This window comes from Lagenorhynchus albirostris, chromosome 2 (genome assembly GCF_949774975.1).
Source record: "Lagenorhynchus albirostris chromosome 2, mLagAlb1.1, whole genome shotgun sequence".
Taxonomy (NCBI): domain Eukaryota; kingdom Metazoa; phylum Chordata; class Mammalia; order Artiodactyla; family Delphinidae; genus Lagenorhynchus; species Lagenorhynchus albirostris.
The window spans coordinates 140,953,304-140,975,685 of record NC_083096.1 but is presented as its reverse complement, the minus strand read 5'-3'; the positions used below and the strand labels follow the sequence as shown (position 1 = coordinate 140,975,685).

Genomic DNA, 22,382 nt, shown 5'->3' with positions numbered 1-22,382 from the left:
TCTGGGCGTTCGGCTCTTTTCGTTCCCAGCAGGCCTTGAGCGCGGGAAGATGGCGGCGTCCAGGTGGAGGTCTTGAAGAGATCGGATCGGTATGGCGTTGGCGTCGAGGTCAGCAAGGCTGGCGCTTGCTCGGCCCGGGCGGCTCGGTCTTGGGAGCTGCGGGGCCCCAAGACGCGGGGCGTACGAGTGGGGCGTGCGCTCCACGCGGAAGCCCGAGCCTCCTCCCCCGGACAGGGTGTACGAGATTCCTGGACTGGAGCCCATCACCTACGCGGGGAAGATGCACTTTATGCCCGGTCTGGCGCGGCCAGTCTTCCCGCCCTGGAACCCAGGCTGGACGCCCCCGAAGTTCCGCCGCTTGCCCCCGCTTCACGAGCACCCGCTGTACAAAGACCAGGCCTGCTACGTCTTCCACCAGCGTTGCCGCCTCCTCGAGGGTGAGGCCCCAGGACGGGCGGGAGGGGACCTTGGTCCTCTACCCAGCACTGACCCCGACCTTCTGTGGCCTTGGGCAAGACGTTGAAACTCAGTGGGTCTCGGTTTCTCCGTCTGCAAAGTGGCCCGATATTGATTTTAATATTCTGCGAATTGTTAGGATTAAGTGAGATGTAAAGAGCAGTATGTGTGAGGGAGTATTAGAGTTTTAGTGGCCAAGTGAAAAGATCTGGTTTCTAGGCCTAGCCCTGCCCCTCACCCTCTGTGTGATTTTGGGCAAGTGACTGAAGCTTCCTGAGCCTCCATTTCCTGTGAAATGAGTGGTTTAGACTAGGTGGTTCACATTGACCCAGCTCTTGCACCCTGGAGATGTAACTATGTTTGAGAACTAGTTGGAGGGGGATTATAGTGCAAAGAGACAACAGAAACGGTACTTAATCTGCAGGTCTATCGCCTCATTTCAGGCTAGTCAATCAAGTTAATTGGCAATTAGGATTGGTGATTGTGACAGAGGGGAAGTGATTTGCCAGTGATCTGCTCACAGGTGCACTGTGCGTTACTAGTGAAGCCAGGGCTACACCTCTGGTTTCCCAGGTCAATGTCCTTTGTCAACGGTCAGAGCTGAGATGTTTTCAGGGAAAGGATCTTGGGCCTAAAATCCATCTAGTCCACTTCTGCTCCCTTTCACTCTCACTAAGAACAGGTCAAAATGACTTTAGCCAAAACCATCTGTATGTCTGGGGCAGTACCGGAAATTATGTTCCAGAGTCCCTGGAGGGGGTTGTTTATTGAGAGTCCTCTTAACCCATTTTTTCCTCCTCATTCTTCCTTAGTCCCTAAATCAGAGTGGGGTTAGGACAGGTCCTGAAAACACAAAATGGTCCAGGTAAGTGGGAGCAGAATTTTCCAGTAAGTAATTAGGAAAGAAAGAGACCTGGCAGGATTTGGGGACTAAGCCAGATAATAAATCCTAGGTTTGAAAAAAACTTGTCAACTGGCTAGCCTCTTAAGCTGCTCAAACCCACTCCTGAAAGCTGTTTTTTTGGCCTTTAAATACTTCCAGTATCCTCACAGGGTGCTGTGAAGGACCTCACAAGACTTGGCACCCTTGAGTGGCCCTGGTAACATTACCATGTGGATGAAATGCATTAGCTGTGTCTTAGAAGTTAAGGTTAACTTGTTTGACTAGGCTGAAAACATACCCTATGCTTTCACCATATGTAGAGAGGTTCTGTAAAGTCTGTAATAAAACTGCAAGATACAGGGCTAGAGAAACAGATTGGGGTAATGGAGAGATCATGGGCTTTAACATAGACAGACTCAGGGTCTCCTCCCAGCCCCATCGCTTACAAGGTTTGGGACTTGAAACAAATTCCTTAGTCTCTTGCGTTTCATCCTCCATTCCATAAAATCCCATCCAACTTGTAGTTAAAGCTCCTGGCACAGAGTAGATGGTAATGTTCAGTAAATGGCAGCTCTTACATATTATTCAAATACTAGTGAACCATAAATTCTTAGTATTTTATCCATTTTCAAGTTTAAGGAACAATGGCAGTGTTGGGACTAAAAGTCAGGTTACCTGACCCCCAGTCCAGGGTTCTTTCTGCTGCACCACAAAATCCAGAAGTTAACATTTCTAAATATTTGTGTTTCTGATGTCTTATGAGCCTTAAAGTGAAAAGTCTCATTACCTTTCATTTATCACCACAGAAGAAATCGTCTGAGGGTGTTTCCCTCAAAGTGTGCTAAGTTTGCTTTAATCCCAGACATAGTTTTTCAAATGAAGATACATCTCTGCGTCGAGTGATGTTTGTTCAGCTGGGATGAGTAGCCTGCACCACAGCCCATCCTGCTGAGAGTAAGGGGGTTAAATTAGTTTTTAGAGACTAAGCACTCTGAATCAGATCTTTTAGTTTATTTATACTCCTTCTTTTCCTGAAAAGTATTTTGGGCATCTTACAGAAATTTTGTAGCACAGCCAGATTAAATTAAAAATAGGTGAGGGGATCAGCACAAAGGAAAAATGAAACAGCGAATACAAAAAATCCATTCTGTGAGGTTGTACTTGTCCAGGGGAGCCCCAGAGTTGACCCTCAGCTTGCTAGCAGTCAACAAATGGTACAGAGATGGGGTCTGCTGACTAGGCCAGTTGCCTGTTTCTATAAATAGCTTTATTATAGTGAAACCATGCACACCTGTTTACTTATTACCTATGGCTGCTTTCGTGCTACAGTGGCAGAGCTGAGTAGTTGTGATAGAGACTGGCCCAGAAGCTGAAAATATTTACTGTCTGGCCCTTTAAGAAAAAGTTTGACCCCTGGTATAGAGAAACATTGTGAGTTATGCAATTCACCGTGTCCAAAAGACAAAACAGTACTCTACTCAGGAAAAGCCCAACCTTCCTGTCAGAGGCCAGGGAGAAGTTCAGAAGGTCTCAGGGAGGACCCTGCATAATAAATTGAGCAACATCCTCAGTATGATTCTTTTGACAAATACAGCAGTACATTTCATAGGGCTTCATACAAAAATCTGCTTATAAAATAGCTTGTTACAGAATCTCAGAGTCAGATGCGAAAGATTATCTAGTGCTCCCAGACTCAGGGCTCCTCAGGTTATTCATGATCCAGAAGTTATTTCCATTATTTCCAAAAGCTCTTTCCCTTGATAGAGCAGTATGCACTTAATCCTGGGCCCATATCTATTAAATGACGTATATTTGGCAGACATGAGCTTTTCCAGTCAGGGACTAGGGTGTCGGTTAATAGAAAGGATCTAGGTTTTGAGAGGTTGGCATCTATTGATGTAGTCCTGTAATCTGGGATCTGAATTCTGCAGGTAACAAACAAATCCTTGCCTTCAAGATTCAGCCTCATGATCTCAGCCGTCTTAGTGGCTGTTTGAATTCCTCCTGAGGCAAGTACTCACTGCCTCAATCAACTGTTAACTGCCTTTAGATGGTCATTCCTGAAGCTGAGTTGAAATCTGGCTCTCATAGCTTCTGCTTTTTATTTTAGTTCTGACCCCTCAGATGTCGGAACAAATCCCATCTCTCTCTCAAGGCTGCTTTTTCCCCAAAATGCTACCCGGCAGGGATAAGCATTTCTTCCTGAATGACTTTTTTTTTTTGGTTTTGGTTTTTTGTGACTGATGACTCTAAAGGTGTAAAGCAGGCTCTGTGGCTTACCAAGACCAAGTTAATAGAAGGCCTTCCTGAGAAAGTGCTTAGCCTTGCTGACGATCCAAGGAACCACATAGAGAATCAAGATGAATGTGTTCTGAATGTGATCTTTCACGCTCGTCTCTGGCACTCTACTGAAGACATCCCCAAGAGAGAGACGTACTGGTAAGTCTCCCCCAAGTCAGTAAGGTTTCCAACTGATGGATCTTGGAGTCAGCCTGTTGCTTTACATCTCCAAATGTCTCTTCTTTTCTCCAAGCCCAGTCATTGTGGACAGTCTGATACAGCTGTGTAAATCCCAGATTCTCAAGCATCCTTCTCTGGCCAGACGGATCTGTGCCCAAAACAACATGTTATCCACCACCTGGAATCGAGGTTGGTCCTCCTGTATAGCAGAAAGCCTTTGTCTGTTCATTGTCTTTCTGCTCTTAGCCCCATCACCAGCTTATATTCCCTTCCCTGCTGCCATACCTATTCTCACTCCCATCCTTCATGGTCCAGTTTTGTGGCTCAGACATTGAAATGACATCCTCAGTGTCATTTCATTAGCCATAACCCAGCCTTTTTCTTTTTTCTTTTTTTTTTTTTTGCGGTACGCGGGCCTCTCACTGCTGTGGCCTCTCCCGTTGCGGAGCACAGGCTCCGGACGCGCAGGCTCAGCGGCCATGGCTCACGGGCCTAGCCGCTCCACGGCATGTGGGATCTTCCCGGACCGGGGCACGAACCCGTGTCCCCTGCATCGGCAGGCGGACTCTCAACCACTGTGCCACCAGGGAAGCCCCAGCCTTTTTCTTTTTTAATCATTTCTTTTCAAGACTTAATTCAAACCATATCTGTTGAGTGCCTCTCAGTGCCTAAATGTTGAAGATAAGGAAGTAATAAAACATATAGTCTGCACTCCAAAGCTCATATTCTACTGCAAGAGCCTTCTTACTCCATTCATGCTTTTCTCATTTTCCAAATCCATTTTCCACATAGCTGCTAGAATGATCTTTCTAAAGTGCAGGTTGTCTTATGTCCCCTTCCCTGTTTCAAATCCTTCATTGTCTCGCAATAGCTTGACCATTTATCGTGGTATCCAAGGCTTTCTGTGATTTGGCCACCACCTGGTCTTTCTAGTCTTATCTCCTGCTCTCCTGCTCCCACCTCCATTCCCAGTTTACACTTAGCCACTTGCAGCTTTTTGGCATCAAGCTTTGCCTTTGCATGTGCTGTACGTTCTGTCTGGAATGCTCTTTTCTTCTTTCCTCATTTGACTAAATTCTATGTGTCTGCATGACTCAGCTCAAGCCCCCTTCCCATGTGAATCCACAGGTTAGTTCTGTGCTCCTTGTGTCCATATGCCTACTTTTATCATAACACACATTATTACTATATTGTGATTATTTAACATCTGTCTGCCCCACTAAACTGAACTTCTGATGATAGAGACTGTGTCATATTCATTTTTGTCCACAGTGTCTAACAGTTCATGCCACACAAAAGGTGCTGACTGAAGGGACGGGTGAATTAATACCAAACCTCAGATGTTTTAGACAGGGATGTTCTGAGATCACAAGTTCTGTCTTTGGTGAATCCTGGAGCAGAGAAACCAGCTGTGGAGTAATTTGGGGTTTTCAGGACATCTGCTTGGTCAGGTTTCTCCAACTTGCCCTTTGAGTATGGACTTCCTGGCAAGGAGTCAGCTTTGTAGAGGTAATGGCACCACTAAGGAAGTTAGTGAACCTCATTAATAGAGGAGTACTTGTTGGCCCATTATCAAGTATTCCCTCTAATTAAACTGCCCCATTTGGAGCTGTTGCTGGAGGAGGGATGTGGAGGGAATTGAATTGGAAACCACAGTAGCGTGGTCTGTGGGGAGAACCTAAAACCCAAGGTTAGGAGAGGTCCAGGCACATTTATCTTCCTTTCACATTATGTGTGAGGAAACAGGAAATACTTGAGAAAACTGTTCTTGAGGTGTGGGTATGATGTTTGCATACCCAGTAAGGGAGGACACATGCTAATTAAATGACAGTGCTGTTGGCCAAACCAGTTTTTTTTCCCCACATCTTTATTGGAGTATAAATGCTTTACAATGTTGTGTTAGTTTCTGCTGTACAACAAAGTGAATCAGCTATATGTATACATACATCCCCATATCCCCTCCCTCTTGAGCCTCCCTCCCACCCTCCCTATCCCGTCCCTCTAGGTCGTCACAAAGCATCAAGTTGATCTCCTTGTGCTATGCAGCAGCTTCCCACTAGCCATCCATTTTACATTTGGTAGTGTATACTCTCTCACTTCATCCCAGCTTCCCCTTACCCCCCACCCGTGCCCTCAAGTCCCTTCTTTTATGTCTGTGTCTTTATTCCTGCCCTGCCACTAGGTTCATCAGTACTGCTTTTTTAAATTCCATATATATGCGTTAGCATGCTGTATTTGTTTTTCTCTTTCTGACTTACTTCACTGTATGACAGATTCTAGGTCCATCCACCTCACTACAAATAACTCAATTTCATTCCTTTTTATGGCTGAGTAATATTCCATTGTATATATGTGCCACATATTCTTTATCCATTCACCTGTTGATACACATTTAGGTTGCTTCCATGTCCTGGCTATTGTAAATAGAGCTGCAGTGAACATTGTGGTACCTGTATCTTTTTAAATTATGGTTTTCTCAGGGTATATGCCCAGTAGTGGGATTGCTGGGTCATATGGTAGTTCTATTTTTAGTTTTCTAAGGAACCTCCATACTGTTCTCCATAGTGGCTGTATCAATTTACATTCCCACCAACAGTGTGTGAGGGTTCCCTTTTCTCCACACCCTCTTCAGCATTTATTGTTTCTAGATTTTTTGATGATGGCTGTTCTGACCGGTGTGAGGTGATACCTCATTGTGGTTTTGATTTGCATTTCTCTAATGATTAGTGATGTTGAGCATCTTTTCTTGTATTTGTTGGCCATCTGTATGTCTCCTCTGGAGAAATGTCTATTTAGGTCTGCCACCTATTTTTGGATTAGGTTGTTTGTTTTTGTGATATTGAGTTGCATGAGCCGCTGTATATTTTGAATATTAATCCTTTGTCAGTTACTTTGTTTGCAAATATTTTCTCCCATTCTGAGGGTTGTCTTTTTGTCTTGTTTATGGTTTCCTTTGCTGTGCAAAAGCTTTTAAGTTTCATTAGGTCCCATTTGTTTATTTTTGTTTTTATTTCCCTTGCTCTAGGAGGTGGGTCAAAAAGGATTTTGCTATGATATATGTCATGGAGTGTTCTGCCTATGTTTTCTTCTAAGAGATTTATAGTGTTTGGCCTTACATGTAGGTTTTTAATCCATTTTGAGTTTATTTTTGTTTATGGTGTTAGGGTGTGTTCTAATTTCATTCTTTTACATGTATCCATCCATTTTTCCCAGCACCACTTATTGAAGAGGCTGTCTATTCTTGCCTCCTTTGTCAAAGATAAGGTGACCATATGTGCGTGGGTTTATCTCGGCTTTCTATCCTGTTCCGTTGAGCTATATTTCTGTTTTTGTGCCAGTACCCTACTGTCTTGATTACTGTAGCTTTGTAGTATAGTCTGAAGTCAGGGAGCCTGATTCCTCCAGCTCTGTTTTTCTTTCTTAAGATTGCTTTGGCTATTTGGGGTCTTTTGTGTTTCCATACAGATTGTAAAATTTCTTGTTCTAGTTCTGTGAAAAATGCCATTCATAATTTGATAGGGATTGCATTGAACCTGTAGATTGCTTTGGGTAGTACAGTCATTTTCACAATATTGATTCTTCCAATCCAGGAGCATGGTTTATCTCTCCATCTGTTTATGTTATCTTTGATTTCTTTCATCAGTGTTTTACAGTTTTCTGAGTACAGGTCTTTTGCCTCCTTAGGTAGGTTTTATTCCTAGGTGTTTTATTCTTTTTGTTGTGATGGTAAATAGGATTATTTCCTTAATTTCTCTTTCTGATCTTTCATTGTTAGTGTATAGGAATGCAAGAGATTTCTGTGCATTAATTTTGTATCCTGCAACCTTACCAAATTCATTGATTAGTTCCAGTAGTTTTCTGGTGGCATCTTTAGGATTTTCTATGTGTAGCATCATGTCATCAGCAAACAGTGACAGTTTTACTTCTTTACCAATTTGTGTTCCTCTTATTTCTTTTTCTTCTCTGATTGCTGTGGCTAGGACTTCCAATACTGTGTTGAATAATAGTGGCTAGAGTGGACATCCTTATCTTGTTCCTGATTTTAGAGGAAATGCTTTCAGTTTTTTACCACTGAGAATGATGTTTGCTGTGCGTTTGCCATATATGGCTCTTATTATGTTGAGGTAGGTTCCCTCTGTGCCCACTTTCTGGAGAGTTTTTATCATAAATGGGTGTTGAATTTTGTCAAAAGCTTTTTCTGCATCTACTGAGATGATCATATGGTTTTTATTCTTTAATTTGTTAATATGGTGTATCACATTGATTGATTTGCGTATATTGAAGAATCCTTGCATCCCTGGGATAAACCCCACTTGATCATGGTGTATGATTCTTTTAATGTGTTGTTGGATTCTGTTTTCTAGTATTTTGTTGAGGGTTTTTGAGTCTATGTTCATCAGTGATATTGGTCTATAATTTTCTTTTTTTGTGATATCTTTGTCTGGTTTTGGTATCAGGGTGATGGTGGCTTCGTAGAATGAATTTGGGAGTGTTCCTCTCTGCAATTTTTTGGAAGAGTTTGAGAAGGATAGATGTTAACTCTTCTCTAAATGTTTGATAGAATTCACCTGTGAAGCCATCTGGTCATAGACTTTTGTTTGTTGGAAGATTTTTAATTACAGTTCCAATTTCATTACCTGTGATTGGTCTGTTTATATTTTCTAATGCTTCCTGGTTCAGTCTTGGAAGGTTGTACTTTTCCAAGGATTTGTCCATTTCTTCCAGGTTGTCCATTTTATTGGCATATAGTTGCTTGTAGCAGTCTCTTATGATCTTTTGTATCTCTGCAGTGTCAGTTGTAATCTGTCCTTTTTCATTTCTAATTTTATTGATTTTAGTCCTCTCCCTTTTTTTCTTGATGAGTCTGGCTAAAGGGTTATCAATTTTGTTTATCTTCTCAAAGAACCAACTTATAGTTTTATTGATCTTTGCTATGGCCGAACCAGTTTTTAGACAGATAGGATCATCAGCCTTGGTCAGTTACCATCACATTGCGCTTTGTAGTATTTGATTTGTATTTCTCAAAACCCAAGCACCACGAGGAAGGTTTGACCCCATGGAGAATCCCTAGGAGGCCATTCTCCGGGAGTCTTTCCAGACGGCATTTGGCCTCCTGTGGGGACCTCTGTGAAGGGCATCTGGACACATTCACAGCGTGCAGTCTTGCTGCTCAGTCAGATGTCAGTTCATTTCCTCATATACCTATGTGTCCCTGTGGCAAATATGCTAATCTGACTTAAGTGAGGCTTTCTAACTGGCTCTATTTTTTTTTTTACTCTGAGCTGTTGAGGGCAGTCTGGCCCTCTTCCTGGATTTGGTAGCCTTTCTCCTTAGCCTGTAGTTTCAGTACTTCTCTCTCTCCATCCCTCCTTCCTACCATATCATACTCCAGTTATCTGGATTTATTTCCCTAAGCGCTGCCATGGAGCAGCATGCTCTGTGCTTTGGAACATGTTACTCCTCCTTCAGTAGAACAGTTTCCTCACTTTTCTTTGCCTGGCAAACTCTGACACAGCAGTTTTCAACCAAGGGTGGTTTTACCCTCTTGGTATTGTCTGGAGACATTTTTGTTTGTCATAACTTGAACCAGACCTGGGGCTGGTAGTGGAAGTTCTATTGGCATCTAGTGAGTAGAGGCCAGGGATGCTGCCAAATACCTACAGTGCATAGGACAGCCTCCCTCACCAAAGAATTACCTCATCCAGAATGTGAAGAGTGCCAATGTTGAGAAGCTCCGCTGTTATCCATCTTTCAAAAGCAAGTTTAAAGGCATTGCTTCCCTCAGGAAGCTTCTCAGGTATCCCAGAAGAGGTCCGTTGTCCCCACCTCTGCTCTCTCTGAGTGTGGTTCATACTTTTGTTGTACTCCCTAGCCAGCTCCGTGAAAGCAGAGAGTTACTCTCACTCATTTCTGCGTCCCCAGCTTAACGCAGGTGCCTGGGAGGGTCTGAACCCACAGCCTCTGAGCCCACAGAGATCCCCAGGCCTCAAGGCTCACTGGAAGGAGAACACAGGAAGAAGAGCGCATTGGTCAGTCCCTCTCTCAAGAAACCCGGGATTAACACCTTAACAAATGTTTTTTTTCTTTTAGGATAAAAACTATTCTTAACTAATCCTTTTTTTAAAAATTTTTAATTTTATATTGCAGTATAGTTGACTTACAGTGGTGTGTTAGTTTCAGGTGTGTATCAAAGTGATTTAGTTATACATGTATCTATTCAGATTCTTTTCCCATATACGTTATTGCAGTAGGTCCTTGTTGATTATCTGTTTTTCTTTTTTTCTTTTATGGAAAGAATTGAGGGAGGCTTCCTAGCAGAGGTGATGATTGAGGTGAGGTCTTTTTTATTTATTTATTTATTTATTTTTGGCTGTGTTAGGTCTTCGTTTCTGTGCGAGGACTTTCTCTAGTTGCGGCGACCGGGGGCCACTCTTCATCGTGGTGCGCAGGCCTCTCACTGTTGCAGCCTCTCTTGTTGTGGAGCACAGGCTCCAGACGCACAGGCTCAGTAGTTGTGGCACACGGGCTTAGTTGCTCCGCGGCATGTGGGATCTTCCCGGACCAGGGCTCAAGCCTGTGTCCCCTGCACTGGCAGGCAGATTCTCAACCACTGCACCACCAGGGAAGCCCCTGATTATCTGTTTTATATATAGTAGTGTGTATATGTTAATTCCAACCACCTAATTTATCCCTACCCCCCACCTTTCCCCTTTGGTAACCATTAGTTTGTTTCTAAGTCTGTGAGTCTGTTTCTGTTTTGTAAATAAGTTCATTTGTGTCATTTTTTTAGATTCCACATATAAGTGATATCATATGATACTTGTCTTTCTCTGACTTACTTCACTTAGTATGATAATCTCTAGGCCCATCCATCTTGCGCAAATGGCATTATTTCATTCTTTTTTATGGCTGAGTAATATTCCATTGTATATATGTACCATTATTCCATTGTATATATGTATCTTTTTTATCCATTCCTCTGTTGATGGATATTTAGGTTGCTTCCATGTCTTGGCTGTTGTAAATAGTGCTGCAGTGAACACTGGGGTGCGTGTATCTTTTCGAAGTATGATTTTCTCTGGATATATACCCAGGAGTGGGATTGCTGGATCATATGGTAGTAGCTCTATTTTTAGTTTTTTAAGGAACCTCCATACTCTTCTCCATAGTGGCTGTACCAAGTTACATTCCCATAAACAGTGTAGGAGGATTCCGTTTTCTCCACACCCTCTCCAGCATTTATTGTTTGTAGACTGTTTTTTTAATTTACTTATTGTATTTATTATTTATTTTTGGCTGCATTGGGCCCTCACTGCTGTGCGCGGGCTCCCTCTAGTTGTGGCAAGCGGGGGCTACTCTTCACTACGGTGCACGGGCCTCTCATTGCAGTGGCCTCTCCTGTTGCCGAGCACGGCCTCCAGGACTGTGAGCCTGAGCACTTGTGACACACGGGCTCAGTAGCTGTGGCTCGTGGGCTGCAGAGCGCAGGCTCAGCAGCTGTGGCGCATGGGTTCAGTTGCTCCGTGGCATGTGGGGTCCTCCCAGACCAGGGTTCAAACCCGTGTCCCCTGCATTGGTGGGCAGACTCTCAACCACTGTGCCACCACTCTGCAACCACTGTGTGAAGTCCCTGTTTGTAGACTTTGATGATGGCCATTCTGACTGGCGTGAGGTGATACCTCTTAATACCTCTTAATACCTCTTAATAGTTTTGATTTGCATTTCTCTAATAATTAGTGATGTTGAGTATCTTTTCATGTGCTTTTTGGCCATCTGTATGTCTTCTTTGGAGAAATGTCTATTTAGATCTTCCCATTTTTGATTGGGTTTTTTTTTCGATATTGAGCTGCATGAGCTGTTTGTATATTTTGGAGATTAATCCCTTGCCAGTCGCATCGTTTGCAAATACTTTTTCCCATTCTGTGTGTTGTTTTTTTGCTTTGTTTATGGTTTCCTTTACTGTGCAAAAGCTTTTAAGTTCGATTAGTTTCCAATTTGTTTGTTTTGTTTTTATTTTCATTACTCTGGGAGGTGGATCAAAAAAGATATTGCTGCAATTTATGTCAGAGTGTTCTACCTGTGTTTTCCTCTAAGAGTTTTATAGTATCCATTCTTACATGTCGGCTTGTGCAGGCTTCCTCGTGGGAGGGACTGGTGCTCGCCCACTAGTGGGTGTCGCTGGGTCTTGTCCCTCTGGCGGGCAGGGCTGTGTCAAGGGTGTGTTTAGAGGGGGCTGTGGGCTGAGGAAGACTTTAAGCAGCCTGTGTGCTGATGGGCGGGGCTGTGTTCCCGCCCTGTTGGTTGTTTGACTGGAGCCATCCCTGTCCTGGAGCCTGTGGGCTGTTGGGTGGGGTCAGGTCTTGGCATCAAAATGGTGGCCTCCAGGACAGTTCACGCCAATGAGTACTCTCCAGTACCTCTGCCACCAGTGTCCTTGACCCCGCTGTGAGCCACAGCTGCCCCCCGCCCCCCTCCCCCCACTTCCCCAGGAGACCCTCCAAGATCAGCAGGTAGGTCTGGCCCAGGCTCCTATGAGGTCAGTGCTTTTTCCCCTGGGTCCTGGTGCACACAAGACCCTGTGTCCGCCTTCCAAGAGTGGCATTTCTTTTTCTCCCAGTCCTGTCGAGTTCCTGCAATCAAGCCCCACTGCCCTTCAAAGCCAAATGCTCTGGGGATTCCTCCTCCTGATGCCAGACCCCCAGACTGAAGAGCCTTTTGTGGGGCTCAGAACTCTCACTCCTGTGGGAGAACCTCTGTGATGTAATTATTTTCCAGTCTGTGAGTTGCCCACTCAGTGGATGTGGGATTTAATTGTATTTCGAATGCACCCCTCCAACCATCTTGTTGTGGCTTCTTCTTTGTCTTTAGAAGTAGAATATCTTTTTTGGTAGGTTCCAGTCCTTTTTTGTCGATGGTTGTTCAGCAGTTAGTTGTTTGTTTTGTGTGTGTGTGTGTGTGGTACGCGGGCCTCTCACTGTTGCGGCCTCTCTCGTTGTGGAGCACACACTCCGGACGCGCAGGCTCAGTGGCCATGGCTCACGGGCCCAGCCGCCCCGCGGCATGTGGGATCCTCCCGGACCGGGGCACGAACCCGTGTCCCCTGCACCGGCAGGCGGACTCTCAACCACTGCGCCCCCAGGGAAGCCCAACAGTTAGTTGTTTTGGTGTTTTTGTGAGAGGAGGTGAGCTCAGGTCCTTCTCCTCCACCATCTTGTTCTCATGTCCCCTTCTATTCTTTAGAATGAAGATCACTAGATTAGGAATGATGTGACCTTCATTTCAACTCCAGTCCTGTTACATGCTTGTTCTGTGACTTCAGCCAGGCCACTCAGTCCTTTGGATCTGATGTTTCCTTGTCTACTCCAAGGCCCAGCAGAGGCAGAGGCAGAGGATGGCACCCAGACATCAAGTGAAGGAGGCTCACCTGCTTACATGATAAGCGCAAGGATGAATTTCCAAAGTTCTGTTTTCTGTGATGAGGCAGATCAGATAGTAAAGCTGTGAAAGACTTGAGGAGCATGGCAGGATGAAAGCTTTAGACTTTGCCTAGCTAAGGCTTTAGACCAGGTTAGACTAATCGTTTTTCTCCCCCTTTAGAGTCTACTCTTATTCAGGTCCATGGTTCCAGTGGAGCCCAACTGAATGCCAAGGATCCTCTGCCCCCCATAGCCTCCCAAGAGGAAGTAGAAGCTACTAAGAATCATGTTCTTGAGACCTTCTATCCCATATCTCCCACTGTGGGTCTTCAGGAATGCAATGTTTATGATGTGAACGATGACACAGGTAAGTATCAAAGCCTTTGACTTTAGGCAGTGTGCAGATGAGGGACAAGCTTTCTCCAAAGAGAAAGGAAACACTGAGTACTTAGTATCTGCTAGGCACCTCATGTGCATTTTCTCCTAAGAGCCGTGTAGCAGCCCTGTGAGATAGGTACCAGTAAACCCCATTTTATAGGCAAGGAAACTGAGACTCAGGGAGGTTTGGATTGGCTCAAAGGCTGACTTTACTTTTGACCCCTGAGAAGTAATTCTGTTACATCAGTTGTAATGGGTAGCTTGAGGGGCTTTTGACCAGGCATCAGGTGTGTCCTTTATTCATAGTTCCCTTGAAAGACACCCCCTCTCTGTGTACCCTGTAAACTCTGCCAACCTCCTGCTAGGATGGAGGAAGCCCCACAGTCCTTGAATGGGGCTCTTCATCCCACCTCTGTCAAACAAAGCACCACCACCTCCCCAGTGAGCCAAGACAGAAACTAGGGAGTCAGGCTGCGCAGGCCTGCAGTTCCTGCCATCCACTCAGTCATTAAGGTAGCACCTTTCTCCTTAACCTCTCTCCATTTCCACAGCTACACCTCAGTCAGTCCCTACTGTCTCTCATCCAGCCTGTTACCACAACCTCTCGACAGGTTAGTCTGACCCAGGCTGTTTTCCTCTCTGGTCCCTCTAGTTCACAGTTCCAGAGTAGCCTTTTGTTTGTTTGTTTTATAAATTTATTTATTTATTTTTGGCTGCATTGAGTCTTCGTTGCTGCACGCGGGCTTTCTCTAGTTGTGGAGAGTGGGGGCTGCTCTTCGTTGCAGTGGCTTCTCTTGTTGCAGAGCACGGGCACTAGGGCGTGTGGGCTTCAGTAGTTGTGGCACACAGGCTCAGTAGTTGTGGCTTGCAGGCTCTAGAGCGCAGGCTCAGTAGTTGTGGCTCACGGGCTTAGTTGCTCCGTGGCATGTGGGATCTTCCCGGACCAGGGATCGAACCCGTGTCTCCCCTGCATTGGCAGGCGGATTCTCAACCACTGTGCCACCAGGGAAGCCCCAGAGTAGTCTTTATAGAACACAGATTTAATTCCGTTGCTCTCCATGCCCACCTCCCCATTGCCTGTTGGATAAAGTTTGAACTCCTTAGCTTATCACATGAAGGCCTTCACATCTGACCTCTGTGCCTCTCTCCAGCCTCATCTTTGTCTCCTCCCCCACAAGCTCCCTGTATTCCAACTGTGGCTTTTCTCACCACCATTCTTTGGCACTTCCTTTTCCCTCTGCCTGCACTTTTGACCATTCACCTCTTTTTGTCTTCGTTTAATGACTACTCATCTGTCACAATTCATCTTAGGACTCACTTCTTCCCAGAAATGCTCTGCAACCTCGCAGTCTGGTCCGGGGCCTTTCGTCTGTCCTCACACAGCCCCCTGGCTTCCCTCGTGTCTTGACATGTCCCTCTGTGTGGATGTGATCAGTTTTCCTGTCTGTCTCCCCTCTAGACTTGGTGAGCCCCTCAAAGGCAGTGCAGGCACCACGTGGGCTCTGTTCCTGGTTCCTGTGTTAGAGCTTGGCAGAGAGTGAGTGCTGAGTGTTGGGTACTCACACGTGCGGAGGAACTGAGGCAGACAGGAAAGTCATGTCTCTTTTTCTTAAGTAGTGCTCTCCTCTGGGATTTTCAGAGCCCACACTTTCCCAGCCTCTTTCTGCCTCTGTTTCACCCACTTTCGCTAATCCAGGTCAGTCATTCTAGAAGCCCCCAGCCTCCGAGGGTTTGCTCATGGCCATGTAGGGGAAGCAGTGGTGACCTGGCAGGGTTGTGGGTGAGATGAACAAGTGCTGAACTTTGATGCTCAGCATAGTGTTGTGAGGTATGAGGCAAGTCATTTGTTACTAATAATCAAGTATTGAATTTTGCAAGTGATGTGCTTTTTAAAAAAATAATTACCATAGATTTCAGGTTATCCTTCTAATATCACTGTCATCTGTGTGCTTGAATGAGCGAGAAAGGGGTGGAGTTAGAGCTAGCCTGCAAGAATCACCTGGAACAGGTTGGCAAACATTTTCTGTAAAGAACCAAATGGTATTTTAGGTTTTGCAAGCCACGTATGGTCTCTGTCACAGCTACGTAATAGACATATGTAAATGAGTGGGTGTGGGTGTGCTCCAGTAAAAATTTTATTTTCAAAAACGGGCCAGATTAGGCCGGCAGGTTGACGTTTGCCCGCCCCTGAGCTATAGTGATAATATCTACCTCTACTGAGTCTCTGTCGTGCCTGGCACTAAGCTGAGGTCGGGTGACTTTCCTGAGGCTTTGGGGCAGGCTGATTAATCTTTTCTACCCCTCCACATGATGGCATGTCTTGCAGGATTCCGGGAGGGTTATCCTTACCCATATCCCCATACCTTGTATTTGCTGGAGTCAGCCAATTTACGACCACACCGCTTTCAACCAGATCAGCTGCGGGCCAAGATGATCCTGTTTGCCTTTGGCAATGCCCTGGCTCAGGCTCGGCTCCTCTATGGGGTACGTATGTGAAAAAGACCACCGAGCTGCCTTACATTGTGTTGGTTTCCTGCCTTACACTACTCAAAGGAAAGGGGGAATGGAGGGATTTATTTTTTTGCTTGACTGACGAGTTTTAGGGAGAGGCACTTCCACTCACCCTACAGAGATGAGCTGCCATCTGCTGGGGGCCTACGATGTGCTTGTCTTTAACATAAGATGCCTCATTTTTTGTATCACAATAACCCACAAAGTTTCATTGCGATCTCCATTTTTCAGATTATGCCTCTGAATCCCAGGGAGGCTTGTCCAGAATTACACAGCAGTAAGTGGTGGAGAAAGGATTGGGACTAGGTAGACCCAACTCCTAAGGCTTCAGCTGTCTGCTCCAGCACACTGCCTCTGTTCTGTACTGTTGGAGCCCAGAGCACAAGGCTCCATCGGGCAGGCAGGAGGAAGTGAAGCAGGAGATAGCCCTGCCTGCCCACTCAGGACAGGTTCTGAGGACCCAAGATACCACTTGGATGGTAGCCCTTTGATTCTAAGAGGGGGTCTCAGGGACCTAGATGTTATAGAATGCAGGCTGAGTGGTTGTCACACAGTGCTGTCCCATGATTGGAGGAAAGCCTGGCAGGGGAGCAAAGGCCTCCAGGAAGGGGATGACAGTATGGGAGTCCCCAAGCAGGCCTGGGACACCAGATCCCTGGCTTTTTGTGTGTGTGTTGTGGGGCGAGAGGGGAGGGATGATGCTGAGGGCTGCTGTCGGGCTCCCAGGTATTGGTTAGAGCCTAAGGCCCTCCTGGAGGAGTGAGGAACTTCAGAATGTTCTGTTTCCCATCTTACTTGGTCTCAGTGGGGTTGGTACAGTGTGGTTAGCCTAATGGGATAGAGAGTAGTATGGACCTTGCCTGTGTTGAGCATCTGCTACGTGCCAAACATTTAGTTAGGGCTCTTTACAGCAGTGGTTCTCAAAATATGGTCGTGGGTTAGCAGCATGAACATCATCTGGGGACTTGCTGGAAATGCAGCTTCTCAGACCCATCCCAGACATCCTGCATCAGAAGCTCTGGGGGTGGGGCCTGGCAGTCTCTTTTAACAAGCCCTCCAGGTGATGCTGGTACAAGCTCAGATTTGAAAACCACTCCACTAAAATTTGAGAACCATTATTTAATCCTTGTAGCAACCCCCCACCCCGTGGCAGATACTATTAGCTTCATTTTAGAGATGAAGAAACTGAAGCTCAGGGAGGCTCAGTAACTTCCCCAAGGTCACACAGCTAAGAGATTAGCAGCTCTCACATCTTTATGTGACCTTCTTGTGTCTTTCCAGTCTTTGGGAGGTTATCTTAATTCCCATTCTCTGACATACTTTCTGAAGGCTCTGGAAGGTTTGGTAACTTGCCCAGGATCCCACAGCTAATGAGTAGGGAAGCAAGCATTGGAGCCCTGATCTCTCCAGCCTCAGAGGACATGCTGCCTCCTGACTCTGGGCAAGGGTAGGGAGGCAGAGATAGTCACATGCCAGGTTCCAGGCCTGCAGGCTCATTGTAGCTTCTGTGCCAGCAGAGCATGGGTAGCACTGCTGTCACTAATTGCCACCCAGTTGGGTAGGAGAGGAGGCCTCCCCCAACCCCTCCAGGCACAAATTATTCCTGGGGATGTGAAGTTGAGCAATTACGGGAAGAGCCTCTGTGTAAAAGGTAAAATTGCTGAGAAATTTATGTACTACCTGCAGTTTTATTGATCTGTAGAGGGAGATAAGAGTCAATACAGAATTCTCAGCTAACACTTAGAGGTACTTTTCTTTTTTATTTCTCATGCAGCTAAAAACAGGTATTTCTAAGGCCAACAGTCCCAGTGTGGCCTACACTGAGGTCTGACATTAGCTATTCCTAATGTCAGATTCAGCCCTGGAGCAATGAATGTAGGCAGCATCTTTGAATCAAGGATGCTTTGCTTCATGGGGCCTGCCTATTGAATCTTTGTCCAGTGGATAGCAGTCACCAAACTGGATTCCTGCAGGCTCAGTAGGGTGAACATACGATTTGTCATCCAGACTGGTATACTTTTGAGAATGGCAGAGGAGCTACTATCAGATACAATGGGACACTAGGTGTAGACCAGAACAGTAAGATTCCAAGTGATTTAATAGCCTGGGGTCTGATCCTGGGTAACCTTGAGCAAATTATACCACCTCTCTGAACCTCAGTTTCCTCATCTGTTAAGTGGGTATATACCACTGGATTTTTGAGATTAGAGGTGACTTCATATAAAACTGGTGTGATACCTGGCACATGAGAGGCCTTCAGTAAATGGTTGCTAGTAGTATTACTGTTACCAAGTGGCACTAATTGAAAGAGGTGATCAGCAAATGTGTTGACTGGTGGAATCCTGGGGCCGACACAGCTGGAGTAGACACTCAGGAATCTGACACATACTCAGAGTTGCACTGAGGGGCTGAAGCTCAGGTGAGGTGCCTGCCAGTGGGCTTAGGGCATTCCAGATGCCCAGCGCTGAGGAGTAGAGTAAGGCAGATGGAAAGTGTGACTGGTCTAGCACTAGCCATTGTAGGTGCTGATGCCACACATCATTGTGACTTCAGATGAGTCACTGCCTCACCCAGTCTGTTTCCTCAACTGTCAAATGGAGTGAGAACTGAATGAGATTATATATATTATATGAATTGACCCTCCAGGTTAACATTTGATAGACGTCACTGTTGTCACCATCAGGTTACGGCCATGAGTTTGAGGGGTTCGCCGTCATTAACCTCCCAGCTCATCCTTCTGTGCAGCTTGCCTGGCAATCACCTCTCAGTGGCAGGAATTAGTACTTTAATGTGCTCAAGTTGAAGAGCAGGTACCCCGGGGCCACGAGGCATCTGAGGCCAGGCAGAGCCAGGCTGGGTGCGGGCGAGAAGGCCTGGCCCTGGACAGCGCCCTCAACTCCGCATTCTCTTTTCAGTGTCCTGCGGGGGAACCACTAAAGAGGGGTGGGTTTATTTCAAAGACCAGAACTAGAAATTGCCTGGTTTGTGCTGCTCCTTTCACCCCACCATTTCTGATTTGATTTACTTGTTCTCTTTTCCTCTTAGGACGACACTAAGGTTTTGGAGCAGCCAGTAGTCGTGCAAAGTGTGGGCACTGATGGACGTGTCTTCCAGTTCCTGGTGCTACAGCTGAACACCACAGATCTGGCCTCTGATGAGGGTGTCAAGAATCTAGTCTGGATAGACTCGGATCAGCTCCTCTATGAGCATTTTTGGTGTCTCCCGGTGGTCAGAAGGAAGGCAGTTGTGGTAAGTCCAGCCGCCTCTGGCCTGGTGATGGGCCCAGGGCCAGGACTCACCCTCCCCAGAGTGAGCCTGGCTTGGGGTTGACGGGATGCTTGTGAGTGGGGCCCCGGCTTTAGGGTCTTCATGCTCAGGACCTCTGCCTGGAGGGATACTTCAGCCCTGCCCATTACCTAAAACAGTGCCTTCCACCCTGGGCCCCAGCCCGCTCTTCACCTCACCTCCCGTGCTCCCCAGTGCCCACCACGCCCAGCTCCTTGTAGCTGTCCGGTACGCGCCGCTGCCTGAGTAGCTCAGGATCCCAGTAGGTGCTGTTCCCTTTACAGAGGAGGCTGCTTCCTTCTTGCTCCCTCCTCCCTCTCCCCCACCCAACCTCCCCCATTTCTCTGTCATCTGCTTGTCCTCTAATTGTCATTCCAGGTTTAGCATAAAGACCCACCATCCCAATCCCAGCCTTGCTTAAGTACCTTGGGTGGGTTCCCATAGCCCCTGGGTCCCCCCAATCACAGCGCAGTCACGCTGCTGTTCTATAGTTATCTGTTTATGTGTTCTTCTCCTCTGCTAAACCGAGCACTGATTTCCTCAAAGGCTGAGTCCATGAATGATGCGTTCATTTCATTCCTCCATGGCGTTGTCGCTCACTGCTGCACCTTCAGTGCTCAGCTGACACAGGGCAGGCCTGTGTTCTGTGTAGTGGGCAGTGGCAGTATCTAAATAGAATCATAATGTAGTATCAGGCAGTGATAAGCACTCTGAAGAGACAAAACAGGACTGGGGGATGAGACAGAACAGAGTGGGGTGCTGCTGGATCTGTGGCTGACGAGCCATGTCCCACACAGGGCCTCAGTAGATTTGTTGAAATGTAGTTGTTGAGCCTTTGAACATTATCTGTATGTTAGTGGAATGATGAGTTCTCCAGTGTCTGTCAGTATTGTCTACCCTTGAAATGCCTACTGGTCTGGTCCCTTCTCTTTGGCCCCAGACACCATTCATTGTCCCTCACCTGTGCGGCCACACCAGCCTCCTCCGCGTCCCTCTGCTCTTAGTTGTGCTCTCCCTCTCCCCTTCACGTCTTCAGGTCCTCTTCTTTCAGCCTCTTCCTTCCAAAATAGTGGCTTAGTGCCAGGCCTGTGCTGGTGTGGTCACGTGACTCCTCCTTACCTGTCTCTTCCCGCACCCACCCCACCTCCACCATCACGGACCCTGGGCTCCAGCCTCACCCTAGCTCTTCCCACCTTCATTTGTGCCTCCGGACCAGTGCATATACTGGCCTCTTTGAAGTCTCCTTTTTTCTTTCTGGCCCATTCTGTTGTACTTGCCCTTTAAGACTCATTCATACATGCTCTCTTCCATGTATGGAAGTCAATGTGTTAGTTATTTTCTCCCCTGTTTTCTTAGCATCTTTTTCCTACTTCTATTATGAGGCCCATCACCTTGTATTATCACTATTGCAAACCTGGCTGGAAGCTCCTTGAAGGTGGGAGCCAGATTCAAGTCATTATTGGGTTTCCAGCACTGGGCACAGCTCTGATACAGAGAAGGTGCCTGATAAATGTGTGTGGAAGAAGTGAGGGATTATTGTCCCTGGCAGTTAAAAGGGGCAACAGAACATTTGTTTGTGGTGGTTGAGGTGAGCAGGATTAGGGATCAGGGCAATGTCAACAGACGATTTGGCTGAAAGGTTCTGGGATGCTTCGTATCCTCCTCGCTAGTCCAGCACCCCCGGCATCTCTTGGCACCAGCTCCCCAGCGCTCCTCCTTGGTCGTGAGAGAAAGAAACAGTTATTATCCAGGCACTTAGGATTTGCATGAAACCTACCTTTGTTTTAATTGCTGCCATTAAACCTAGTAGCAGGATCCTAATGGGCTGTGTTCTTTCCAGGAACCTGTTGGGCCGACTGGTTTCCAGCCAGAGACATTCAGGAAGTTTTTAGCTCTGTATTTGCACGGTGCTGTGTGAGCCAAGGACCGTTCTGAGGCCTGGAGCTCCCTGTGCCCCTCTCCCCCTGAGGGTCCTGGGGCCTGGGTGGTGCCTGGGGCCTGCTCGGAGCCCAGTGCTCCTCTGGCTGGTGGTCTCACTGACAATAAAGAGCCTTCTGGTGCACTGGAGCCTGTGCTTGTTGTGGGGGTGCCATCGTGCACTGGAGCCTGTGCTTGTTGTGGGGGTGCCACCGGGGGGGCACCCACAGATGCGTGCGGGCCCTTGCCATGAGCCTGCCTCCGCACAGGTGCTGGCCCTGGAGCCTGACCTACCCCAGCTTTGTCCGTGACCCATCTTGTGACTTTAAATAAGAATCTTCATCTCTCTGAATTTCAGTTTCTTCATCTGAAACTTGAGGCTAATGTGACCTACACTGTTTGCTTCATATTAGGTGTTCTGTGATGGTCGCTAGGTTCTATGGCATTACTTAAATTGTGGACACATTCCACAATGACTGCAGAAGATCTGAATAGAATATTCAGTGTAAATTTCTCACTAGTACCTTGGTTAATGGACTGAGTACATCCCTGGTTCAGCTGGCCTCTGTTCAGATAGCATCAAGTCCTGCTCTGGGCCAGGCAGCTTATACACAGCATCTTGTTCAGTCCTCACAAAACCCTTGCAAGGTAAATGTTTCCATATTCAAGAGAAGTGTTGAATTCCTACTGTGTGCCGGGCAGCATTCTGGGCCCTGTAGATGAGGAGGTGCAGATAGTGTAAGGAATTGCTGAAGGTCACGCAGCTGGTGTTGTAGGTTGACTCCCCTAGGAAACCCTGAGATGGAGATTTGCAGGTGAAAGCTTGGGGAGAGCCTTGAGGGTCAGCACGTGCGGGGAGTGATGATAGCAGCACCGGGTGGAGGAGGGACTGAGCTCAGTGAGTTTGCACCTGAGGCCTTGGCTGGTTCCTGGCTCCATGGGCCCCCTGGAACAGAGTTGTCCTCATGGAGCCGAGGCGCTGAGCCTTTCTACAAACACCAGTGACTTGTCACCAGTCACTGGATAACACTGCTCCCAATTCGGGAGAGACCTCGGGTGAGGTGGCTTTGTTGGGC

The 22,382-nt window shown here is 46.7% G+C and overlaps 1 protein-coding gene across 3 annotated transcripts; it reads left to right on the top strand.

Moving 5' to 3' along the window:
- Positions 1-24: 24 nt before the first annotated feature.
- Positions 25-21,451, top strand: MRPL37 (mitochondrial ribosomal protein L37). 3 transcript variants are annotated; one of them, XM_060139979.1, is made up of 8 exons: positions 25-437; positions 3,595-3,778; positions 3,873-3,988; positions 13,397-13,582; positions 14,145-14,204; positions 15,920-16,077; positions 19,150-19,353; positions 21,230-21,451. In XM_060139979.1, exons 1-8 carry the CDS (start codon positions 92-94, stop codon positions 21,305-21,307), a joined length of 1,332 nt encoding a protein of 443 aa, XP_059995962.1. In that variant the 5' UTR covers positions 25-91; the 3' UTR covers positions 21,308-21,451. The 3 variants fall into 3 exon arrangements, with proteins under 3 accessions (XP_059995962.1, XP_059995964.1, XP_059995963.1); XM_060139980.1 differs by lacking the exon at positions 14,145-14,204 and having other exon boundaries at positions 27-437; XM_060139981.1 differs by lacking the exons at positions 13,397-13,582; positions 14,145-14,204 and having other exon boundaries at positions 26-437.
- The last annotated feature ends 931 nt before the right edge of the window (positions 21,452-22,382 follow it).

Bases quoted from the DNA above. Each gene is read 5' to 3' on its own strand.
- MRPL37 (XM_060139979.1), top strand. From the start codon at position 92: ATGGCGTTGGCGTCGAGGTCAGCAAGGCTGGCGCTTGCTCGGCCCGGG. The intron at 438-3,594 runs GTGAGGCCCCAG...ATGACTCTAAAG, and splicing joins GCGTTGCCGCCTCCTCGAGG to GTGTAAAGCAGGCTCTGTGG. The intron at 3,779-3,872 runs GTAAGTCTCCCC...CTTTTCTCCAAG, and splicing joins CCCAAGAGAGAGACGTACTG to CCCAGTCATTGTGGACAGTC.